The 25,539-nt window shown below is 43.0% G+C and overlaps 2 protein-coding genes across 4 annotated transcripts in view; one reads left to right on the top strand and one right to left on the bottom strand.

Annotated features, from left to right (window-relative positions):
* The window catches only part of spock1 (SPARC (osteonectin), cwcv and kazal like domains proteoglycan 1), a 103,915-nt gene extending 94,714 nt beyond the window's left edge, over positions 1-9,201 (top strand). For both annotated transcript variants that reach the window (XM_069721321.1, XM_069721320.1), the window contains exons 8-12: positions 2,897-3,016; positions 3,326-3,547; positions 4,834-4,896; positions 5,522-5,659; positions 7,747-9,201. In XM_069721321.1, coding sequence (XP_069577422.1) covers positions 2,897-3,016; positions 3,326-3,547; positions 4,834-4,896; positions 5,522-5,659; positions 7,747-7,943 — 740 coding nt within the window. In that variant the 3' untranslated portion in view covers positions 7,944-9,201. The remainder of the gene's footprint in view (positions 1-2,896; positions 3,017-3,325; positions 3,548-4,833; positions 4,897-5,521; positions 5,660-7,746) is intronic.
* Positions 9,202-12,485: 3,284 nt separating this feature from the next.
* bicc2 (bicaudal C homolog 2) lies at positions 12,486-23,396 on the bottom strand. 2 transcript variants are annotated; one of them, XM_069721319.1, is made up of 19 exons: positions 22,996-23,396; positions 21,683-21,729; positions 21,213-21,282; positions 21,017-21,096; positions 20,666-20,827; positions 20,523-20,576; positions 20,053-20,268; positions 19,711-19,962; positions 19,353-19,484; positions 18,852-19,041; positions 17,947-18,080; positions 17,651-17,859; positions 16,961-17,066; positions 16,391-16,430; positions 14,719-14,882; positions 13,678-13,891; positions 13,394-13,560; positions 13,142-13,241; positions 12,486-13,030 (listed from the first exon to the last, which is right to left on the bottom strand). In XM_069721319.1, exons 1-19 carry the CDS (start codon positions 23,279-23,281, stop codon positions 12,900-12,902), a joined length of 2,754 nt encoding a protein of 917 aa, XP_069577420.1. In that variant the 5' UTR covers positions 23,282-23,396; the 3' UTR covers positions 12,486-12,899. The 2 variants fall into 2 exon arrangements, with proteins under 2 accessions (XP_069577420.1, XP_069577419.1); XM_069721318.1 differs by having other exon boundaries at positions 20,666-20,830.
* Positions 23,397-25,539: the final 2,143 nt, after the last annotated feature.

A 25,539-nucleotide genomic window follows, 5' to 3' on the forward strand; every position in this document is an offset into this window, starting at 1 on the left:
ATAATTTAAAGAAGTGAGAAAGTATCACTCAGTTTGACTGTTGAAGAGGCGGTTATCATCACACATCTGTTCTAAATACATAGTAGTAGCTAACTAGGTTCAGTGGTGTCCCAGCTGTTTCTTTTTTTCCTGTGTCAGGTTTTCTGTCAAATTTTGCTGTCACTCCCTGCTGGGAAATAACTAAACTAAACATGCATAATGGTTTTATGTATCCTGTCAATATAAAGATTAATTGAAAGGAAAAAGCAAAAACTGGAACTATGAGACTATGAGATTTAATTTACAAAAAGGGGCAACCAAAGGCAAAATACATATTTTGTGAAGAGAAAAGAAGGAAGTAGAACCTCACAGCAAACAGACATAAAAAAAAAAAAAAATTTAAACTTTCCTTCAAATGTTGATGCACTGGTTTTCTTTCATTAAACACTTATTGTCGTATGTGCAACAGGCCATTTTATCTCTGTGTTGTGTCCTTGAGTGTGTGAATATTTTCAGCTTCACTTTTCTGACTCAATGCCCAACAAAAGGACTGTGAACACAGGCAGCAGTGGCGAACCTGTCCAAAACTATTTCGGTCACGCAGAGAAAAAAAAAAAGACAAGAGGGTTCCATTGAAATTCACTCTGGGCCATAGAGCAAAGTCCAAGAGACTCGAGAGAAAAAGATGGGAAGAGCAGTGGAGTCAGAAGAAGAAAAAGTGGAATAAGAAGGAGAGGGATAGAGGGATGGGATATCAAAGGTTTTAAAAGGAGAGAGAGAAATACTTAAATCTTTGGCGTCTGTAGGGGGGTGTGCAAAGAGAGAAATGGGAAATGAAGCACTCACAGCAATTTAGGTGCGAGAAAGAAATAGGAGAGGGGGACATATGAAAGTTGTCTTCTAAGTCTGAGACAGAGACTGGGTTTGGTGTGACCTGGTGTGATAAGTGGCTTCAATTGGATCTCGGCGTTAGAGGAGGGAGAGAAATGGGAAATGAACAAGCAAGTGAAGAAAATGAGCAAGAAGTCCTTAAAGGCAACAAAAGACTCACAAAAGCAAGGATTGATTGAAAGGGCAATGATAGGGAGCAGAAAGTAAGGCAATGAAAGGAAAGGCTGATGTGGGGAGGAAGTTCAGTTATATAAATGAACAGAGGGATAAAGCTTCCAGAGGTGTGTGTTTAGTAATGCTTCAGACTGCACCTCTGCCTTCAGGAGAATTTTATATAGGAGGTGAAGACAGATGATGTCTAGCTGTTGGTATTTTGCTCTCTCTTTCTCTGCTCCAGACCGTGGAAATGAAGAGCACTCTGAAATGTTATCTGTCTAGTCCTGAAGGATTATATCACACACACAGACCACCTATTCCAGAGGTAATGTCACGCGGATAGCCAGCCAGATAAAATGTTATTTGTCCTCTGCTCAGCGCCTGTCTCTTACCTGGGGCATCCACTGTTTTGTAGGTGCAGCTGCAGAATCGCTAAATATAACTGTGTGTGGCTCCACGTGTGCATGCTTGTCTTAGCGTACATGCACGGATGCAGGACTTGATTCATCAACAGGACGAGGGAGGATGACTCGACAAAACAATAAATACCTGCTTAAAATCTTCCCGCTGATTCCAGTGTGTGTGTGTGTGTGTGTGTGTGTGTGTGTGTGTGTGTGTGTGTGTGTGTGTGTGTGTGTGTGTGTGTGTGTGTGTGTGTGTGTGTGTGTGTGTGTGTGTGAAGCAAAGGAAGATATTGGATGAGATTAAATGTCAGTGCATTTGGGTGTTAGTGAGTTTTTCCTTGTTTTTTATGATTTCTAAATTTATATCCAAGAATTAGAAGTTATTCTCAGAGGGAAAATCCTTGTGCTATGTGTTTAGACTTAACTCTATGAACACTCAAAACCTTTGCATAGTTTGCAAGAAACTGCCTCAATCCAGGAATAAGAGTGCTACACAAAAGTTTAACAACACCCTTCTGCATATTCTATCCTCCACGACAAAGCCGGAGCGTTTGGATTGGCAGGCTTGGTGCGACGTGCAGAATGGCTCTTGTCCTCCAGGCACATTTATCAAGCTCTCAAAAGAAACAGAATGAGAAAAAAAATATGTCAATCACTTGCAGGAGAGAAAGAGAAAGGGAAGACGGAGATTGACAGACAGAGACACACCGAGAGACAGGCGGAGGCAGAGGTCTGCGTGGATTGCACGCACACCCTGTCAGTCCCACAGGGCTAAAGGAACTAGGGGTTTCTTTTCTCCTGGATTATATTTTAAATTAGGGGTATCATTAAATATATTGTTCAGCTGCCTCTCTGGAGGCAGTATGATGGAGAGAAGCATCAACATGCGTGACAGTGTCGGATAAGCTGTCTTTGTAGCCGCACAGGCGAGTGTGATCGTGCATAAAAATACAAACACAGATTTATGTAAAAAGATGCAACAATCAAGTGGCCTCTCGCTGCAAGACATCAATTTATTTTTCCTTTGGGGTTAAAATGACTGCAAACAGATTACTGTGTGTCCGTGACTGTGAGTGTGTAGTTTCCCACACGGATTAAATCATGTGAACAGGAAATTAACACTACATGGTAAATGGACAGAAATACCTGCAGACGAGGAAACTCCAACATGCATGTGTACTCTACATGTGTGTATGTGCATGTCAGATTGGGTTCCTATGGTAACCGTCAAGGGAGAGCAGCAGTTGAGTACGTGTTATCGCTCCACTGTGTTTGCTCAAGGAGAAAAGTTGGATGAGGAGAACAGAAATGAAAGAATACAAAGGAAAAGTACACAGTGGGAATGAAAGAAAAGTTTGATATGGAGAGAGAAAAGAATTGTTTATTTTTCCCCTGATGACAGCAGCAGATTGACAGTCTCTCCTCTCCTCATTGTTTTGTGTGTGTGTGTGTGTCTGTGTCTGTAGCTTGCACTGACACAGAGCTGCACAGTCTGGCTGCCAGACTGAAGGACTGGTTTGGAGTTCTTCACCTTGATGCCAACAGAGACCTCAAATCCTCTGACAGCTTTGACTCCCCCACTGGACGTGAGTACATCCCCTTACAATGTGTGAGAGTGCGAGTGCGAGTGAGAGTGCGAGTGCGAGTGTGTGCAGCCCCTTCCTGCAGGACAGCCACGCTTTTCAATCCTCATTAAGGCTGACATTGATGTTGACAGTGACCGTGCTTTGTTCTCTGTAAAGTCAACATGTCTGAACACATCTCAGCCCTGCCGCTGAAAACACTCTCACACTTTGAAATCTTAGTGGACTACTTGAAAAACATAAAAATGTACCTGGATGTGTTCTTTAGTTTATCTTCTGTTTTTTTGCCTCCACTCTTTTTTCTCCATGTAGACTTTGACACCAGCATCTTGCCCATCTGTAAGGACTCACTGGGCTGGATGTTCAACAAGCTAGATATGAACTTTGACCTCCTGCTGGACCAATCAGAGCTGAGTGCCATCTACCTGGACAAGTATGAGCTGTGCATGAAGCCTCTCTTCAACTCCTGTGACTCCTTCAAGGACGGCAAGCTGTCTAACAACGAGTGGTGCTACTGTTTCCAGAAGCCTGAAGGTGAGGGGGGGAAGGAAAGATAGCGACTGAAAACTGATTTTTGAAAATAAAAGTAGTGCAGGGAATGGAAGAAGTTAAGTGGCATTGATTAGGATTAACTATGGTAATTGTGCTTGTATCAGAGTGGTCATTTCTCACTAATAATAAACCATAGGGGGATAACAAAATGCTTACTGATGCAGGTTTTCAGTCAGGAGCAGAGGCAGTAAAAGGCAGTAAAAACAAAAGCTAATGTTACAACTATTACCCCATTTTTGTGTTGTAAAACATCAATAGGTTTTACTAACACTGGCCTACTGTATCGATCACAACCAGTTTTTCTTAGCCACAGATTCCCAAACTTTTCAGACCATGTTCTTCTACGTATCAAACCAAATTTTCCAAGAACCACTTCACTGTGCAAATACCAACAATATATTTCAGAAGATAACATTTTCGTACTTAACCATCCAGCATTCAGAAAGGCTGAATAACAACAACATAAAGTCGTGGTTTCAAAATCAAATAATACATTTACATTTATAACAAGTGGCACCACTCAGCGACCCAACTGCAGACTCACACTGTTCTTCAGTATTGAAAAGTTTATCTGACCTGTCAGGTCCAGCGTTGTCACTTGCCTCTAATAGATTTTTGGATCTTGTAGACAGCATCAATCTAACATGAGCATTATGCTCTGCATACGCTAACGCCCAATGCCGTGGCTATCACTGTATTGTGTTGTTTTTATATAATACCTGTTGTCTGTAATACAATTTAAATGAATGACAGCAATGTTCCTATACGGGGTATGCAGTAGTGATATCACTGCACCTCCAGATCAACATTTGCCAATGAAAGTATAATTTAACCCAACAGGAATGATGGCCAGTAGAATAAGACCCAAGTTATAGAACCATCAAATGCTGCCTTAAGGGTCATGGTACAATATGACTTGGGAAATGTCAGTAATGTCACAAACACATAAATTGTAGTTAGTGAGCAAAAGCAAGGGTGTGGTACTGAAAGTTAATGACGGATTGAAGAAGGTAAACAATAGATTCAGACAAAGATAGAAGATCCAGAGAAAAGTGAGGATAGCAGGTATTTAGGAAGATAGAAAGAGGGTTGTAAACAGAGGGTAAACAATACAAGAAATTATGAAGCTGCTAGAGGAGGGTAACAAGTTGTAGTAACTGTACAGTAAAGTGTATGGTAAAACAGAGAAGGACTTGTTTGTTTTCAGCTGTTTGTAGCCCAGAACGAGGTCTTTTAATGAAACCATTTTGTATCTCCTCTTGTTACAGGATTGCCTTGTCAAACTGAGAAGAGCAGGATCCAAAATCAGAGTCGAAGAAAGAGCCTCATAGGTCAGTCGGAATAAGTGACAGCTGTCAGTCGCTCACTTACTCACTCACTCCTCTGGATGCCCTTGGATGAAAACACACACTGAAATGACAAACTTATCTCTTTTCAATAATTCCAAGGAGGAAAAGGGGATCACAGACATTAAACTCGCACTATAAAGCCCATCCAGGCATTTTGTAGCCACAGTATGTCACCTGTCCCCACCGAGCACATCGTATAGTGTTCCGGCTCACAACAAAACAGCTTGAAAAATGAGCTGGGACTGGGTCAAATGAAGGTAACAGAAAATAGGTGTGAGTGTTTGTGAGGCTCCATGTATGTGTGTTATTGAAAGTGACTGCTTCTCCTTAAACAGGATGTATGGTTGTTGTCCTGCAACCTTCACAGCAGTAATTGATTGCTGATCTCCCTCTGTGAATACACAAGAACGGTGGTTGCAACTTCAGTACACGTACATGTAACCTCTGCTGAGCACTGATCAGATTATAGGCTCTATTTTTTATCAACTTAATGTTCTTAACCCTTTCCAACCACTTTCTATTACCTTTTTTTTCCCCCTTCTCATGTTCTTCTCCTCTGTCCTGTTATGTCTCACCCTCTCTTCCTCTCTCTTCTCTTTGTTTCTAGGCTCTTATATTCCTCGTTGTACCGAGGAGGGCTATTTCAAATCGACCCAGTGCCACGGCAGCACCGGCCAGTGTTGGTGTGTGGACAAATACGGCAACGAGATCGCTGGCTCTAGAAAACAAGGAAACCCCAACTGCGGTAAGATTACAACACATACACAGTTTCCTGTTGTAAAATAACATATTTGATTGTGTTGTGTTTGCTCTTATTTGCTACCATAAATTTCTTTCAGCGTTTGTGTTTTGATCCAAGTACACGTTTGTCTTTTTTCACCCTTTGTAATCTGGTACAGACGAGAGAGACCGCCGCACTTCTCTTTAAAACATAACGTCCAACTGAAACATACAGAGCACTACAATTGCGGTTTTGTTCTATTTCTTTGCCCAGTAACTTACAGGTATCTACAGATCAGGTATCATTTAGGAAATAGATTAAATCAAGGCATGTCTCTGTCTGAAGCCAGTCTGACTGTTTCTAATATGTCTGATTCTATCTGCCTCTGCTATCCTGCTCGTGTAGCTTTGATAAAACACCAGTATCTCGCAAGTCCAAAAGGAAAAATTTGCCACACTTGTCAGCCGAGAAAACATGTAAATAAGAATTCGTAACAGTAACTAAGTCGTACCAAAAGAATATAAATAATTAAGTGCTTTGACATGTCAAAGTCATAGCTAACAAGCCAGCAGTGGAAATTCAAAGGGAATGGTCAAAAAGCCGATAGAAGCACTTTCCTGCAAATCAATTGCTGAAGGATTTCACTGTGGAGAAAAAAATCCAGGCAGACATACTGATTACCAATCAAACAACCAACTCACAACAACCAACTCACAGGCACAGATTACAGCTCACTCCAATGCCAGCACAGTCCAAATCCTGTAATTTCAGTTTCCAATATTGATAATATATACATACATATATACACACACACACACACACACACACACACACACACACACACACACACAGCAGTCCTTTGTCTCCGGTCTAACAAACTCATCTAACTCTGGTCGAGTGGCCTCAGGCTAGAGTTGCCTGGAGTTTCTCCCATTCTGCCCTTCATAAAACAACAACAGGTAGCAATGCTGCAGCTCTCCGCTTAAAAGCCTAAATACGAGGACGGCAAACTGATTTTAGCACTGTAAGTGCCACTCAAACAAAGTACAGTGTGCCCAGATGTAAAAACACTGTTTGAGGTCCCAATTTCAAAAACAATGCTTCAGGCAGGAGTTGCAATAACAATGTTGTGACTACATCGGATTTAAAATTAGTCCCTCATTTGCCAGACAGCACTAAAGCTAGCTATTTAAGTAACCCCTTGACTCTTGAATGTGTCCAATGGAGGAATAATGAACATGAGGGTTGTGTCCATCTTCGTCTATGCTGCTCTTATTTGTCCGGACAGGAACAGCATGCACTCGTCAGTCTTGACAGTTGGCTCACGGTGGTCCACTCTGACTCTGATATCTACAGCCATGCTAGTGTCTCAGTTAGGCTGTGCTTATGTACAGTGGAGAAGGGGCTAAATGCTAACACTTCTTAGTGGGAGTGTATGTATTGTCCCAAGGTCCCATGACTCCCAGCTCAACCTTAACCTACAAGATCCTATCTTATATTAAGTGAATACAGAGGTGGAGAACATCATTTTCAGGTTCCAATTATGTGATATGTGCTATACAGTACAGGCTGGGGAAAATAGGATCCTTTAAGTGTTAACAAAGAGTTGATTTTAATTTAGCATGTCGGCATACAAACGTAGCCTAATTAATACAAAGTGCAGCTGAGGACGAATATGATTAGTTTTGCAGGTGTTTGGTCATTAAAAAAACAAAACAAGAATTGTATCAGAAAATTCTAATTTTGACTTGATGATGAAACCGGAGGAAAAATTGAGGGATGATCAATAGTTATTCAAATGATTTCCTCCAAGTGTTTTTGAGGCATCTCACTAAAAAAAACACAAATTTGCCTCATAGTGGCACTAAAATAATAGTCCAGGGATCATCAAAGTCAGCGTGAGTTATTGTCTGGGCCAATCAATTTAGATAGTTTACAGGATGAGTGAAAAGTTTGATCGGCCAGGGGTAACAGGAAAAGATATTAGAATACATAATCTGGGAAATCAGTGTGAATATATGCACCATATTTCATCACCCATCCAGTATTTTCTCATGATTCAGGAATATTTCTTTGCTTCTAATCTGTTTTCCTTTGTCGTTAATTTACAGACGTGGACCAGGAGACATCGGGGGATTTTGGCAGCGGCGGTGCAGTCATTCTCCTCGATGACCAGGAGGAGGAGCCATCACAGAGCGGACGGAGCCGGCAGAAGAAGAGGCGGGGCCGGATCAACCCCCGGGGAACCATCGAGGACGACGAAGACGAGGAAGAGGACAAGGATGACGAAATCGGCTACGTTTGGTAGCTCCACCCCATTTTACTTTGCCATCAGCTGACCATGAAACTCCGTTAACTCAGCACAGATCTGAAGCCATTCCAGTGTCTCTTCCTCCAGTTACCTTGGCAGCAGTCCCTCTTTTGGCCCCTGAACCTGCTCTTGTAATCCCTGTCCCTCATCCGAATCTCTCTCTTCATCGAACCTCATCTGACCTCTTCATTTTCAAGAGTTTCGCTCTTTCCTCACACAGAGAACAGAGACTATTAGATTTCAACAACAACTGTCAAGCCGCTGTTACAATTCTGCTCAAGCTGTCCACTTCCTGCTTCTACCTTCCCCTAAACCTGCGATCTTTCACCCCGTCTAACGAGTACTCTTCTCTATAATCTCTATCACTCCTTCTATCTCCTTCCACTTATTCATTCTCTCTCTCTCTCTCTCTCTCTCCTATTGCTGTCTGTCCATATCAGAGTCTCTGGTCAGTCTGTGAGCCCAGATTCATGCATCAGATGATGTATTGGATGTAAATATGTTTCCTCCAGGGAGGCCAGATTGTGGATTACCCTCCCTGTTGTTCCATCAGCGGTTCATTCTCATGTCCTGTGTTCAACAATCGGGCCCCTTCCAGTGTTCAACGATGTTTCCGAAAACTGCTGCCGCAGTTCCAGGCTGTGAGATGCTCCCTCTCCCTGTTATTTCATGGAGGATTGTAAATTATTTAATTGTTGATCTTGAATGTTCCGGAAAGCCCAGGAAGCAATGAGATTAATGATGTATCGTCGTTGTTGTTGCATGTTTCTCATCGTGTTTCTGTAAAAGAGAGATTTACTTGGCCAGGTCTAGCTCTATGCATCTCAAACAGAACGTGATGCCTATTTGGCTGCTACAATACTTTGTTGCTATGTTGATGCTGTCTAGTGTCTTTTTGGTTCTTCTCCCAATCTCAGGAGGTAGGAAGTTGCATTGCAGAGCGATAGCAGTGTAGAAAAGCAAACTGCAAGGCCTACAGTCCAAACCTGTGGCGTCTCAGCCAGCTGTTCTTTTACTAATTGGTCAGTAGGGCTGCTGAGGCTTTTTGACTGTGCATGGACACCGGAGGAGGAAGCTGCTCCTGAGCTGGGAGGACACATGAAGTCAAGCAGAGAAGAAGCTCTGTTCTGCCTCCCAACATTGGATATGTTCAGTGATTTGAAATTGAAATCTTCACCGTGTCAACTACGTGAACTTTTATTTGTAACTTTGAAAATTTAAGTAAAGTGGCACTTTGAGTGTCTTTTGAACCTTACAGGTCTGTGTTCATGTGTCTCTTGTTCTCCAGGCAATCCAATTTTTAGCACCAGCCGCACATATTTCATGTTATTTCACCAAATCATAACGAAAGAATTGTGAATAAAAACACATCTCTCACTTTGCTTTGAAACTACAAACGCATTGACATGAGTTTCTCGTGCTGTTTGGTTTTTATTTTTTCTGAAGCCCGGATTTCTCTGCAATAGAACAATCAAAGCCCTCCATCAATTCTGACCTTTTCCAACCTTGAGAAAGCAGCGTCCCCCGTTAGAAGCAGACATAAATGGTAGCGGCAGAAAATACTCTTATCACTTGCCTTTGAGAGAGGAGAAGCACAAAGCTGGCCGTGCCCAAAAGAACATAAAAGCTTAATGAGTGTTTTTGTAATATCACTGGCTAATGGGACAGCTGACCCCGCTGGCTTGAAAAAGCCGGCTCAGCACTTTGAAAACACATTGTACTGACAATCAGAGGCTAAAAGGACAACCAAATCTTCTGGCTTGAAAAAGCCTATTCAGCAGTTCACAGCACACTCTGTCAGACAGAATAGACAATGGGCTTAACTATGTGCATCAAATTATGCCCAGGGCTGTGGAGGGTGTATTATCACCCAATTTTGGGACCTTGGCTAGTGCATCATCTTCTACTGTCATTTTTATCACAAGCACTGTCTGCTGCTTTTTTGTCTGCACGGTTTCCACCTTATTCCCACCTGTACAGCATCTTGCGTGAATTTTGTGAACTCTGGCTATTCCTTTCACTGGATAATTTTACTTTTAAATAAGTGATGAAACACAGCCTGTCACACTTGCAGGAAAAAGTTTGATATTTTGGGAAATCTCTTTCCTATTAAAAGTAAATTAGAATATCAATACTACTCATCTCTGTGTAGATGAATGTGAAGCCAGCAAGTGGAAACACTTAGCAAACACCTTGCAAATGCCAGTTCACGGAAAGCAATAACAAGTCACATGCATAATCCAGACAGGGTATATTAGGCAAGAAGAATGTTTGATATATTCAAATCCTTCACAATCCTAAATCTGATATTCACATTTTTGGATCACATAACAGTTAATTGAGGAACTTCGGCTAACAGAAGACATCTACTACACGCCAGTGCTCACTTTCAACCCTTGTTGTCCCCCCACACACACACACACACACACACAGTCTCATTATTGTTTCTATTTTCCTCCACTCTCCCACTCACTCTCCTGGAGTGAGTTTCATCTTCATCTCAGTAAAGGGGATGCATGGTTGTGTTTTATCCTCAGGGCACTTCGTTGCTGTGTTTCATTTCTCTATTGGCTGCTTCTTTACTATCCACAGATGGCTTCCCTGTCGGGTAGACCCTCCCATCAACCCAGGGTATCCATGGAGACCAGTGATGGCTACAAGCGTGGCTTTAGGCAATTGGTTTTCATTTTTGCGACAAAAGGGAGCGGCTTGGTGGAGTTTTTCATTTAATATAGGTTGGTGGTTTTTTTTGTCTTAGAAGGATGTCTACTTTTACCCTTACTTCTAAACATTGGTTAACAGTTGTAGTTGTAACAGAATTCATCAGACAGGACATCTTGTTTAATCCCAAAGTGTAAAAAAATAACAACTTCACCCCGGGAATAGGCCGTCACACAAACCCCTGTAAAACCACAGCTTGTTTCCTCACAGGTTTTATGTTTACCATTGAACTTTAGTGGTGCTGGTGTGGTGACTTGGATATCTTTGGACAGGGCCTTCCAAACTGCCCCCCCTCCCCAAGGAAACCAAAACGAACCTCAGACACGTCCCTGATGAAAGCTGAAAGTATTAAGAACATAAAGCAGCTGTGCAGCAGGTTTAAGTTTTGGTTAAATTGCCCAACTTTTAATGTATAACCGAATATTGTAGTTTGTTAGAACTTTTTGAAAGGATACTTTTAATTTAGTTTTGTATGTCTATGGTAACTCATAAAAGTCACATGACTTAATGATGGACCATGTGATATGAAACAACCTCATACACCATCCTGATCGATGCCTTGCATTCACTCACTTAAATCTAGATAATACTTTAAAACAACAGCGTGTGCTGTGTCTGATTAACACTGGACACTTTAAAGCTGTACTGAACCAGACTTCAGTAAAAAGAACCAACTTCAAATGGAGTCCTCTTAGCTTCATTTGCATTTCCACCATATAACCAGGCCAAGTGCCAGGATTAACACTTTGCAGCAGAAAAGTCCAAGACACTCTCCAAAGTTCTCAAGGTTCAGATCACTGCTCGTTATTCCAGGTAGTTTTCATTCTCGCTGTGATATCGAGGACTGATTTAGACCCACGACCCCAGGGGAGTGCAATTAACTACCTGACAGGATAGAAATCCAGCACTGCTCCAGAGCTCGAGGACCAGATTTGTGGATCACTGGTCTAAAGCCTGCCTATGTAATTGGTAGAGACATTGTAATAAGTAGGGATCATCTCTCCCTAATCTGTCACAGCCCACCACTTCCACTCACATTCTCTTTCATGCTTGGCTGCCTCTGCAGCAGCCAGCTTGTGCAGCCTCTGGACAGATCAGACCCCATCATGCCCCCCAGTGGAGGTATCTTGGATCATTCCCTTCCGAGTGGATAACCAATACTATTCCAAACTTGCAGATTTGTGCCAGTAAGCTCTCTCTGACTGCACTAATTCACTGGGTGCAGCCTCTTGCTAATTAAATAGTTAGCAAAAGGGATTTCAGTGGTTTCCTTCTTGGCATTAGAGATACAAATTTAATTGGAGCTTTCAGGTGGGAAGTCCAGAGAGAGCAAACCAAAATAAAAAAATAAAAAATGTGTCACATTACCCTCTCCCATTTACCTAGAAAGGTTTTCTAATTCATTTTTCCTTATCTGATTGTGTATATTTCATAACCCCACTTTGTCCACTGGGAGTTGTTATGCTGTTGCCACTGTGAAATGAATCCATTATTTTTAATACAAGACAAACATGACTTGAATTTGTAAACACAGTGTGTGACACCAGTGCCCTCTGCTGGTATGAGCCGAGCTTCACGTAGAGGACCAGTTAGCACCACAGCAGAGTATCTGGGATCATGAGGGGTCCTGGTGACTTATGGGTTAAAGGTGCTGATGATATGATTGCAAGGATGCTGGACTGAGGTTCTGGCAGTGGACCTTTTTTGCACATCATTCACCATTTTCCTCGTTCTCCTCTTGCGTCTAATCTCTAATGAAAGCATAAATTCAAAGAAAACACAGTCCTGATGGATAAACTTTAACAGCAACATTTTAATTATCGTTACTATAATATTGCAACATCATTTTCTTTTGTAAATATCTATTTACACTTGCATAAATGTAGTGGTTAACATGGACAAAGAATAGTTTGCATAAGAAAGGCACTTTATGACAAAGAACTGTAATCAACATGTTCTCGTGTTCATTTGTGTTTTACATAGTTTGTTTCTTTTGGAAGGGAAGACCTCCTTGTCTTAATTTTTTTTTTTTTTTACTTTGGGTTATGGCTGTAGAAAAAAGGCATTGGATTTAAATGTTTACTTCATGTTTGTTGCTCCTGTGCTTCTCCATTTGTGGTAGATAATAAGCAGATAAGCCCTTTTTACTGGCATCAGCGTCATTGTATAATTTTAGAAGCTGAATTTCTCAACGTTGGTCAGACGGAGCTCATAGCAGGCCAGTGTCTCTTCTCACCAGCGGTTACTCTGAGCTGCAACTTCCACATCCATGATTCGTGGAAGTCGACCACTGGCACCACCTTCCAGGTAGCCGGGCTTCACAGCGGGTGTATCCGAGAGCCTCCTCTTGTTCCTGTTCAAGTCTGAATCAAAGGGTAAATAACTTAATCATTTTTAGGAGGGGGGGCGGGGGCAAGCACAACTTATAATGTTAACAGAAGATATGAATCTAAACAAGGACATTCGGTCCTCACCCGAAATTGCTATTAACATTTTGCGTCTGGCTCCAAAGGTGGAGACACCCACTTCCTTCAGATCTTCATCAGACAGGGTGAGGAATGTCTGGTAGTCAATCTGGACGAGGACAGAGAGCAGTTGCATCGTAATGCTTATTAGGCATAATTCTTTTGGCCGGGGAATAAGAGTGTGTGTGCTTCCTTGTGTCTATGTATCTCTGGGTTTCAGGCTTTGTGCATCATTCGTTGCAAATCTTTACGTGTTATTACCTCTTGTTCTTCAAATACATTGATGTATTTGATTAGGCCAAGTTGGCTGAGCAGCTCAGGCAGGTCATCTGTCATATGTGGGGAGGGGCTCCGCTGACTGCAGGTCGACGCCCTCCTCGATGAGCACACACCTTCAAAGTAGCTGCTGGTGCTCACGAAGCTCTCCGCTAGACATCAGAGGTCAAAGTTCAGGGGGACAAGGGTTAAAAGTGGCAGCGGGAGAGGGAGGCAGAGGGATTCACTCCCTTTTGTTGAGCTTGAAAGGACACGCAAGTTGGACTTACAGGGTTTGTCGTTTCTGCCTCTAGTCACTGAGGATGCAAATGCAGGAAAGGAGGAGGTGGATGAGGAAAAAGTAGATGGGGGTGAGGAGGGGGAGGAGGAGGATGAGGAGGAGGAAGAAGAGACAGGCAGGCATGATGATGCGGCTCCATGTCTGTCCCTCCAGTTTTCCGAGTTACTGCCGTTACATGCCTTCCCTGCCTGAGCAGCCCAGAGCTACATGGAGACAGAGAGAAGCAGCATTAAAAATAACCTTTTTCTTCCATCTGCAAACATTTCACACAAAAGCAGTGCCTTGTACTTGTGTCGCCATCCCCTCTGTTCATCTGTCCTCTCTATCTGCCCTGGAGATCATAAGACAAATGACTGCGAGTGGTCACAAACGTGTGTGTGTGGACATAATATCCATGGATCCAGAGGCTTAATAAGAGAAGTCATTTTTCATGTCTCTAAACTAGCTCATTTGCCCCTGTGGGCTGACCTGTGACAGGAGAACTTTTTTCACTCGAAATTATCAATGCAGTGTGCATAGCAAACACTTCCTGCCACCTGCCCGGGTCTCAGGAGAAAATTGAACTCCTCGGAGGACTGCCTCTTCCTTTTAAGTGAGTCTGCTTCTCCATCACCGGGAAGCCGGAGAGTGGCTATTTATAGGGCTTTAAAAGAGCAGGGGAGATGAGCTGAAACAGCTCAGGTTTGCAAGGAGTGGCTGTGCTGACCGTGGCGATGGTATCAAACCCCAGGTAATTGAGCGTGCAAATTGGCAGTGCTTACCACACAGTGAGATAAATGCCTCAAACTGTTAGAGGGCAATACCAATAAATGAGACTGTGTTAGTGGACCGCAATGGGGAGACTTGTTTTACTGCACTGCAACAAAAAAACCCCGCTGCAAATGAATTCAGTACAGTAAAAGTAATGATAACTATGAATGAACAACTATAAAACCATGAAGTAACTAAAAACTTTACTGTCAAAATTAATCAAACGGTGAGCATCAGTTTGTCAAAGCAGACATTAAGTCAGCATGAAGCGCAATCATACCTGCTGCTGGTTGTTGATGGTGCACAGGTAGGGTTTGTAGCTGCGTCGGCTGATGTTGCGGAGCTCTTTGATGGCCTCAGCTGGCATAGACTTGGAGAAGCCGAGGCCACTCCAAGTGTCTGTCGGTGTCTGGACCTCTGTGACCACAGGCTTCCTCTGCATCGCTGACATAAAACACGCAGAAGTAAAATGCCAACCTGAAACTCAGTGGGGTTTTTTAGCCAGTTGGCATCTGAAACACAGCATTTGCTGATTTGCTCATACCTGTCTCAATTTACACCTTTCAAGGAAATGCAATTTGTTCCGTGATTTATGTAAGAATATTGGCAGCAGCTGTGTTAAGGATACATTTTTTAAGAAGAAGATACTTGCAGAAAGCTGTAACACACATCAATACTCATATCCGCAGCCTGTCCATCATGAAAATGCTCTGCAGGTTGAACAAGCTGGGCTCTAATGTTAAATAATGAATCACAAACAGAGCTACTCTCTGCCAGCGTGTGGCATACTTAACCAAAACCCAAATTACCCAGGCTTAGACGGTTGTACACACACTCAAATGACAAACAAGTGACCCTGGACCTCTACCATGTGTGAATGTGTGATAAAAAACTGTAACAACACTCCACAAAGAGTGTGATATCAACAGAATTATTGCTGGTGGGTTGCCATTTGTGTGTGCTTATGTGTGTCTGTGTGGGTAAATGTCCCATTCATATACTGGCATATGGGTGTCTTAATGACTGTGAGGCAGATGGCCCATTCAAACTGTTAATTCATAATCCCATAAAGCAACACTGAGGGAATTTGGTACCATTTGGCTGCAGATCTCTTCAGTATCTCTCATTGTGCATGATGGATGATCTCGTGTTTGCTTCGTGTGTGTCCACATGTGTGTGTGCGTGTGTGTGTGTGTGTGTGTGTGTGTGTGTGTGTGTGTGTGTGTGTGTGTGTGTGTGTGTGTGTGTGTGTGTGTGTGTGTGTGTGTGTGTGTGTGTGTGTGTGTGTGCGTGCGTGCGTGCGTGCGTGTGCGTGCGTGTGTGTGTGTATGAGGGTTGAGTCTGGATGTATGTGTGTGTCGTCTGCATTGTGTATCCACGTGTGGATTAAGTGGGAGTGCCCGTGCTACTCTATTATAACTTTGGCACAGCACAGCCCATAAACAGGTCCCCTTCATCAGTTGTCTTGGCAGTGAGCAGCGCTGAAATGGGCCCCCTCGATCAAATCCCAGCCTCTGGTAGGGATATTAATGTGTTGCCTCCATAACATACTTGAATAACCTGAAAAACCTACTTGATCTAGCTTAATCCTATGACATTAAGGATTTTGCAACAATGATATGACCAAAATATGTGTATCCTTACAGCAAATCTAATTATTCCATGAGTTTAGATGACAACATTTTGCATTCTGTATCCTCTGCAGCTCTAAAAGAAGTAAAAAAAAAAAAGTAGAGATTTTGATGAGCAAAATAACAATACAGTAAGTATTTTGGTGCCAATTTCCCCTGCAAAATTCATTTTAATGTATTTATCTGCAACCCAGCTATGACAGATCAATAAAAATTTTTTTAAAAAGGAACGCTTGCTTATCAGTGCTGTAGTCGTTGCTGCACAGCGTTTTTGAAACCACATAAGACAGGAAGCGATGTTCAACATTTAGGAGCACTAACCTCTGGTTGCCAGCAGTTTCTTCTTCTCATAGTCATAATCCTACAAAGCACAAACAGGAAATAGAGTGGGTAAATAATGCATGAAATTGAATTATGTTTTCCTTTGCTTACTGAGGAGGAGGCAGTGGGAACCTAATTTACGGCAGGAACAAACACAACACAGAGTTGAAACAACTCTTCCTGCTGCTGTGACGGTAAACTTGTTAATCCTCCTTGCAGTAACCTTTGAAAGTGAGAGATGGCAAATAAGAGGGGAAGAAAGCAAACACAAAAGTCAATTCTCCAAATCAAATTTCACCGGGGTCAGGGAGGTGCCAATCGATAAATTACATAACACCACAAATAAAACGCTCCCGCTACTTTCAATCTAATTTGTCAGCAATATAGTTGGCATGAAATGAGCAGATTTTAATCTTGTCTGCTCTTTCTCTCGCTGATACGCTGTCCTGCAGGGTCACAGAGATTTGATTGTCTGTCCACTGAGATTTACTCATAACCAAAAGTTGTCCGTGGATGTGATGCATAATTTTTTTTAGAGGAAACAGACCTCCAATTGCTGTTTTTCCTCACCTCAGCCTTGGATGAGTCAGCGTGAATGTTCTGAGCCAGAGTCACGTCTCTCCTCAGGCTGTTTCTCCGCTCGCTCCTCCCTCCCTCAATCTCTGCGTTCAGCAACCTGGCACATCCAGGAGATCCACACATACACGCATATTAGTACAGCAAGGTTAGGTGAGAGTGTGATGACTGTGTAAAACATTGAAGGGCCTATTAACGCTGCCTTTCCTCTGACTGCAGCAATTCTATAGGATAATTTCAAAGACAGTGTGATTATGCTACATAAATATAGAGTGTATTAAATGGGAGCTGCTCCATTAAAACTGCACAACTCTACAGAAGAGAACTACAAAAGGGCAAAATGAGCGACTCAGCGAAAAGCAAATATAGATGAAGTCAACAAGCTTTCCTTTGCCTGATGCGGTTTTCTATGTTTGCAATATTTGTAATTTCTCGACAGATCGGGCACAGGCAGGTGTGTGTGTGTGTGTGTGTGTGTGTGTGTGTGTGTGTGTGTGTGTGTGTGTGTGTGTGTGTGTGTGTGTGTGTGTGTGTGTGTGTGTGTGTGTGTGTGTGTGTGTGTGTGTGTGTGTGTGTGTTGTTTTTATCTTGGGTTAGAATTACACTTAAGTTGATGGAAAGTCATCAAGGAATTACTGTAACACAATGAGACAAAAACAAGTGTCTGTAACTGTGAATGCTCACCTGTATGTTAGCGCCTGCCCTGTCGAGTGGCGTCTGGCTTGGCTGAAAACCTTGGAAATTTCAGGACCCTGAAGACTCCCTCTCCTACCATAAAATCCCACCCTGCTGAGGCTGTGGTTCACTGCATCACACACCTCAGATGGTGACATCACCATGACCTCAGAGCTTTCATCCCCTGATTGGCCAGACTGGTCCTCATTTTCAAGGATCTGAGGACAGAAGTCAGTTTAGGAGTCTATCAGAAAGAACTCATTGTGTTTTATCTAGTAGCATTTTGAACATAAACAGTGGGACACCTTCTCCAGTGGCCGACTGTCTGTTCCCTTAGGCCCTGTCCTCCCTTCTTCAGTGGGAGAGGTGAGGCCTGGTGGAGGTAAGGGGCGGGGCTTAGTACGACCCATCATCTCTGTAGTAGGAGCAGGCACAGGGTCTGATCAGCAAGGAGGGAGACATGAGACATGAATGAGTTAAAATGAACATAAGTCTGGATCAAAAAGTAAACAACAGCAAATTGTGTGACAAAAAGTTTTCATCTGCCAGTTTTGTTCTGCTTTTTTTACAATGTACGCAAAAGAAAGTGTGAAAAAAGCACACACAAAAAATATATACAAACTTTTAAAGACTTATGATGATAAGCAGAGATACGTAGAAATGATGCCATAATGGGTAGCAGAGTGCGCATATGAGCAATGAAAAATGCTTTTTATGATGTATTATTATGCGCTGGCCTGATGCTCTGATGTGTCTCCTTCACCTGGGTACCCAACATCCAGAAGTTACCGGATCAAACCACCACAGGTGTGGTAGGTTTTCATCAGAAGAATCAAACCACTTTATAAAAACATTTGTAGATCTACTGTAAAGTTCAATGTCACAATGTGTCTCCAGTTAAAGAGGAGTTTCTGTTGCTATTCCGCGCATGTAATCTCCCTGTTTCGGGATACTCATTTATAATACAAAACATCAAGTTGTTTACATTCATTTTTTCTTTTGTCCAAATGTGTCTGTTTATATGTCAATGTAAACAACTCTGAAGTAGTCTGATGGTAATTTTTCTTTTCAAGAAGTCAGTCCAAATAAATTTGTTGCCGTCTACATGCAGCTTAAAGAATCTTGGTAATTTTTTTTAAAATTCAAAATACATGCTTTCTAATTTCCATAACACAACTAACTACACAGATACATATGTGTGTCTGCTTACCCTGCTCGCAGAGGCGAAGTTGCTGCAGCAACAGGTTGAGCCAGTAGTTGGTCAGTCCGCTGCTGGGTAGCATGGGGTCAGAGGTCATTTCAGTTACCTTGGCAGTCTCACAGGAATCCAAGCCGAGGAGCAGACAGCGGGCCTCGTAAAGGCAGGAGATGTTCCTTTCCAGACCCTTCACCACCACTGACTGATAAATATACACCAATACACATTCTTACATCAGTATTCAACTCACTGCAGCACATGAAACCATAGAGGTGTGGGTGGGTGGGGGGGTATTTTTACATTAAAAATCAAAGTGAACATTCAAGAAATATTTCAGTAGATATTTTTTTTTATCTAATCCAGTGCATAAGAAATAAGCACTCAAACTCTGTGGCGGGGTCCTAAATGGAATTTGAAACGGTCGGACTGGCAGCCAGCAAAACAACAAAATTACCATTTATTTTTAGATGGTGACTCAGACAATAAGCAGCGGAGCTACATAGACAAATGTACCTTGCTGGTCTGTTTTACTTTGGGCTTGACACTAATGAAGACTCCCAGGTTTTGCATCATCTGAGCCAGTTTAGAAGGATCTGCCACTCCATCTTCACGCATGTCAAACATCAAGCACACAGGCAGACAGTCCTGGATGTGCACAAATAGGCATATACAACACAGAATGTAAAATAACAAAATATTGTGCAGGATTTTGATATTACACCAGCAAAGAGCGTTACCTACCAACCCAAGGACATAGAAACAAGAACAAAGTATAAGTTTTGACAAATGCATGCAAACAAACACCTGCTTCCTCTCTGCATTGTTCTTGAGCACAGTTCTGCCTGAATAAAATCAAAACACAGTGCTGTACCATGAGCTGCTGCCGAGCCAGACACACTCCGTCGGGGCTGCCCTGGATGAGCAATGAGGGCGGACTCTGAGGGGCACTGAGGTCCGGCAGGATGATCTGGGTCTGGGTCTGGTGCATGACGCTCAGGAAGTGGGCTCCGTTCTGTCCCAACAGGAAGAGATGCTGCTGGGAGGTGAAGTCCAGCTGGCTGCTCACGGTACCCGCTGCGACCTCCGATCCCAGCTGCAGGTCCATCAGGATGCAGGTTGCCTTCTGTCAGGTAATGAAAGACACATACATGACATGATATTCAATGTAGATCTAGATCTTATAAGAACTGTAAATATGATAAGATTTGCTGACCTTGACAGCAGCTACGTTGCCCTGGAGCCCCCAGATGGTGCAGCAGCTTCCGTAAAAGGCGCGCTGGGCTTGAGGCTGATGCGGGACGGCCCTGAAGCTCACACTGACCCCCAAAGACTGCGCTACCTGCTGGATGAGAGGCGAGCCTGCATCCGGCAGAGCCTGGGGCACCAGACTGACTGGCAGGTCAAAGGTTAAGGACAGTGGTTGGAGGTCCTGGGACATGAAGGGAAAGAGTGTGATGAAGAGGAGACACAGTTGGGAGGGGTAAATGAAGAGATGGGAGACAAACAAAAGACGGACAGCAGACAGCCAGCGTTTTGACAAATAACAGCTGTCCTCTTTGAGTCAGCCATTCTATTAATCACTCTATTGATCTGTGTGTCTGACAGGAGTGAAGATGTGGACTGTTGAGACAAATAGATATGTATCCTGGTAGTCTCTGCTCAGATCACACATTGACCACTCACTCGTATCCTCCTCCTGGCTTCTTCCACTCCTTCTATGGGCCCAGCGATGGACACCTGGTAAGAAATTTCAAATAGATAACATTTGAATTAATTTGTTTTCAGTTTCCTGGTTCATTTAAAATGCTGCCTTGTTAGATTACTACCTGGTTGCTCTTCTCTCCAGTCGCATTGTGGCGGTTGGAGTCAGGGAAATGAATGTGACACGCCGTGACCTCCATCACCTTTTTGATGTTCCCACCACCTTTTCCGATCACATGGGAGTGCTCCGTGTAGGCCACGTCCATTTTTAGAGTTACCTTGTTTACCTGCTTTCATGTAAACACTGGTGTCATTTGTGCTGACTTCAACAGCTGACTTTAAACATTTATAGGGGCAGAATCATCAGAAACAAATAACTTTCGGGGTGAAGCAGTAGCAGTGAAACAAACTTCGTCTGGACATTCTTGACATAATTGTTCAGGAATACTGTGAATATCAAGTTCCAGAGTCCTCACCCTGGTTTCCAGCACTTCTAGTATCTTCTTTTTGGCCTCCACAACATTAGCTCTCTTCCCTTCCACCTTCACATGTGGATCTGGATGGAGAAAGGACTTTTAAAGCCGCAGAAACCAGTATGTCATGTGGACACAGAAAAATATGTGACAGGAAAAAGACAAAACAAAGAACCCTGGAATGTGAATAGTTTGTCACCTTTCTTTGACTTGGCTCCTATCTTTAGCTTGGATGGCCATTTCACCTGAGTGTTAGTTTCTCTCATCACCTGTGGGAGCACGAACAATGGGAGCGAGAGAAACAAAGAAGCTGTCACTGTATGCACAAAGAAACTAACCCATAGAATCCAAACACACTCATCCAGACACACAGCAGATCTCTCCCATGTAAGAATACAAAGCCTAATTTGCATTTCAAAGGATGCAATTTTCACCTCAATAAAACCTGTAAACACAGGATGCAGAGCATGAAACAAATAAAATAAAACTGTACAGGAGATGCCTTCACTGATCTGTTAGTTAAATTTAACCAGGAGACAATACAGCTGCTGTCCTCTGTGAAAACCACCTACAGTTAATAGGCAGTTTTCACAGAGGACAGCAGCTGTATTTTCATCTTTTGTTTAATCTTTTAGTTGATGAATATAAGTGGAATGTTTTCTTACTTACTCTCTCAAAAAACTCTTCTCCTGTCTCACCATCTCCGTGTTTTGCAGCTGAAACACAGAAACCAAACATTAACAACAGACAGGTGAAAATAAACACACAAAAAATCCTGCAGTGTGATTTGCTGGGTTGAGTTGGCCAGCAGCACTATATTGTTCTGTTTACAGCACTGGTGTTCAATATTAAGTGTGTGTGTGTGTGTGTGTGTGTGTGTGTGTGTGTGTGTGTGTGTGTGTGTGTGTGTGTGTGTGTGTGTGTGTGTGTGTGTGTGTGTGTGTGTGTGTGTGTGTGTGTGTGTGTGTGTGTGTGTGTGTGTGTGTGCAAAGTCAACATTTAAATGTTGACTTGCCTGAGATTTGCCAAGCAAGTGGAACAAGAGGTTGCTGGGAACATAAACAATTTTAAAAGGCTATCGCTCCATGGTGACATTTACAGGGTTCAGGGGGAGCCCCAGGAACGCCCTCACCCCACCTCCCCCTCCCATCACTATGGGTTACACTGGCCGGAGCTGAGGAATGGGAAGAGAACAGTGTGGGGTGGAGTGAGTAGGTGGTGGTCGAGGAAGGCGGCCACAAATTAGCCTAGAGACAGCTAATCACATCAATGGCATTTGCTGGCGCAAAGACCTCCCACTATGCCAAAAAAAAAATGAAATAACAACAGCAAAACCAGGAAGGAATAAAAATCTGTCTCAAATGCAGTGTGACAGACCTAAAGGTATGACATACAATATTTACTGCCTAACTGAGGCTGCTTAAACAGTCGCAAAAGCACAGTCCCAGCTGCACACACATTAAAACAAACCACAGTCATCAGAGCTGAACTCGCTCATGCATTTTCCCCCCATCAGGAGCAAACATCCACCTCTATCTGTAGTAATAGCACACTGTCACAAAGAGTCTCCTCAGTGACACAGGGGAGGCATTTGTCATAAACGTGCCAGGCAGCGATAACTAACAGAGGCAGTTACCCCTGCTTCCCTGACAGGAATGATAATAGCAAAAAGGACTTCTGAATGCATAAGCCATTGCAGGTCATAAATCACAGTGATACAGCAACAGGAGTTTAGTGGATGGCAGTTACTGATGGTGACAACAAAGGGCAGCCAGCTGGAGGCCTTACAGACGCATAGGGTCAGGTAGATAACAAGGAGGATCACACAGGGAGGCCATGATAGGCATCAAAACAGACAAACCTTCAAGAAGCTGCAGCTTATAAGGCAGAATGTGAGAATAAAGTTGACAAGAGTGCAAAGAGGGAGTTCAGGTAAAGGGTTGTGACAGTCATGTAAACATTTGTCATCTCATCTCACTTACCATACAACATGGTCTCCAGCTTCTTTCTGTCAATCCTGAATCTCTCTTCCAACCACTCTGGGTCCAAATTCTGTCCTTTTGCATTCTCCTGCCGCAGAATGCAGCTTCCTCCCCCTTCCTCTTCTTTCTCATCCTTTTTTTCCTCTCTGTCACACCGGGCCTCTCTGGACTCAGTCTTTGCTGCTGAGCTGGGTCCTACGTTACTTTCCAAGTCAGGCTGCCGGGGTGCTACAGTGGCCGGGACTGGAGAGCTCTCCTTGGTGGTGGTGGTGGTGGTGGTGGCCATAGCAGGACTGGAGCCCTCGTCAGTGTTTGTGTGTGTGTGTGTGTGTGTGTGTGTGTGTGTGTGTGTGTGTGTGTGTGTGTGTGTGTGTGTGTGTGTGTGTGTGTGTGTGTGTGTGTGTGTGTGTGTGTGTGTGTGTGTGTGTGTGTGTGTGTGTGTGTGTGTGTGTGTGTGTGTGTGAGAGAGAGAGAGTAGTATGTGTGTGTGTGTGTGAGAGAGAGAGTAGTATGTGTGCATGTGTGTGACCAAGGAGACCGACACGGCAAGAAAAAAGGGGAGAGAGGGGGAAGAAACACCCCCTGTGCCTTTTCTTTAAATCCCCGCCCCCTTCACTTAATTTTGTACACATCTAACTCTTTCTTTCTCCCTTCAAGCTGTTCGAGGCTTGAGGGATTTGCTGCTGTGGATTTCATTGCACGCATGCATAAGGGGAGTTACTTCTTTACACCACAACAAGCAATGTCTTCTCTTTCCGAGTGACTCCAGACAGAATAAAACAATCTGCAACTTTGACTGTGGTTCACTTGAACAAATCCTCAGTAAACCTCAGTTCAATATCCACAGATTACCCGGACAAATAGTCAGAAGACACATCTCATACATACAGACACACAGACCCATGAGAGTCATCCTCACGCCAGCACACACAGCTAACAAAATAAACAGGTCACCCAGTCATCCACTGCACCTCATGGGTGCCCCCCTCCTCTTCCTCTAAATGAGATGCAGAGGGCTTGAGATTCCAGAGGTCGGGTGAAGGGGAGCCGAGGGGTGTACTGCAGCAGCAAGAGGAGCTTTCAAATATCCTTGGGATAAAAAAAAATTTAAATTTAAAAAAAAAAAACTCCAGTCAGTGTTGGAGGAAGTACTCCTCTCCTTTAAGTACCAAGACAACAATATAAAAATACTGTCAAAAACTAGAAGTGGCCCATGTGACTGATATGTGACTTTAGCCTTTAGTTTGTTAATGCCAGGAGTGTCATTGTACTGTTGCAGCTGGATAATCATGAACAAATCTTGTATATTTAGTCCAGTGATTCCCAATCTAGGGATCAGGCCCCTCCAGAAGGTCACAAGAAAAATTTTGGTGGTTGTGAAATCTCAGGAATGCTGTGAGGGAATTTCTTCTACCTTGGCACACGCATTCAATTGGAATCAAGGATACACTGATTAGACTTTAGTGGCCAAAGGTCAAAGGTCACAGGACCTCATAAAACATATTCATGTCCATAACACAAAAATGTATGCACTGATTATGACAAAATGTCATACAAATGTCTAATAGGTTTAAAAGGTCAAAGGTCAACTTCACTGTGACCATTATTCAATGCCATAACTCAGTATGAGTATGAGTACCATTACATTGTACTTTAGAAAGTACTTTAGTAAATGTACCTACTTACTTGCCACGACTACCAATCCAATAACACTTGGCTGTATTACTACAAGTTTGCAGTCACCGTATGGAAACCAATTTGTTTGTGAACAAGGAGGCTATACGAGTCATAAACGGCAGTAACAGGAGAAATGTTATTTGAAAATAAAATGAGCAAGTGAGATTTCAGAAATTGCTTAGCACTTAAGAGTCCCTTCCCGTCTTTAAATCTCTCAAATTTGAAAACTGAAGTTATAGAGACTGAAACATGGGTAAAAACAAACTGCTCAATTAATCAGCTCTAAAGGGACTTTGTTTCCAGCTCAGCTCGATGTTTCCATATTGCCCAGACAAATTTGGCCCCAGGCGAATCAGCAAACTTTATTTGGCAGTGTAGAGATCTTGCTAACATTACAAACTACTGCAGGCTAGACTTATTTGCCAGAGGAGGATCATAAGCGAAAGACATGATGTCTATGTCACCATGGCAACTGGTCAAAGAGGGAATTATTCCAAGTTTAATTTGACTTCACAAATGCAAATCTCCTCCCTCCCAGCCCGCCGTTTAGCCCCATCTGACTGGAAGAGTGTACGTTTCCAGTAAAGTGTCGGGGCGTGCGTCACTGTTTGATCAATGGGAAAGGCAGAGAAAAGCCAAACCTCCCTGCAGAGTGACTGATGAGCTCTGAAGGGTTTGTGAGATCAACCCCTCAATCTAAGAATGAATCAGACCAGTACTAGACATTTCTCCTTATTCACTACAGCACCTGACCTAGCTGGCACTCTGATCCTGAGAAACCTTAAGATGTCCTGTAAATTCATGTGTCGTCAGAGAAAAATAATGTATGAGAGAAATGCAGCAAAACGTCCAAGAATTAATGTTTAA

Source organism: Brachyistius frenatus, unplaced genomic scaffold (assembly GCF_029030835.1).
Source record: "Brachyistius frenatus isolate BFR_SWC_R1_liver_20210118 unplaced genomic scaffold, ASM2903083v1 Contig_261, whole genome shotgun sequence".
NCBI lineage: Eukaryota > Metazoa > Chordata > Actinopteri > Embiotocidae > Brachyistius > Brachyistius frenatus.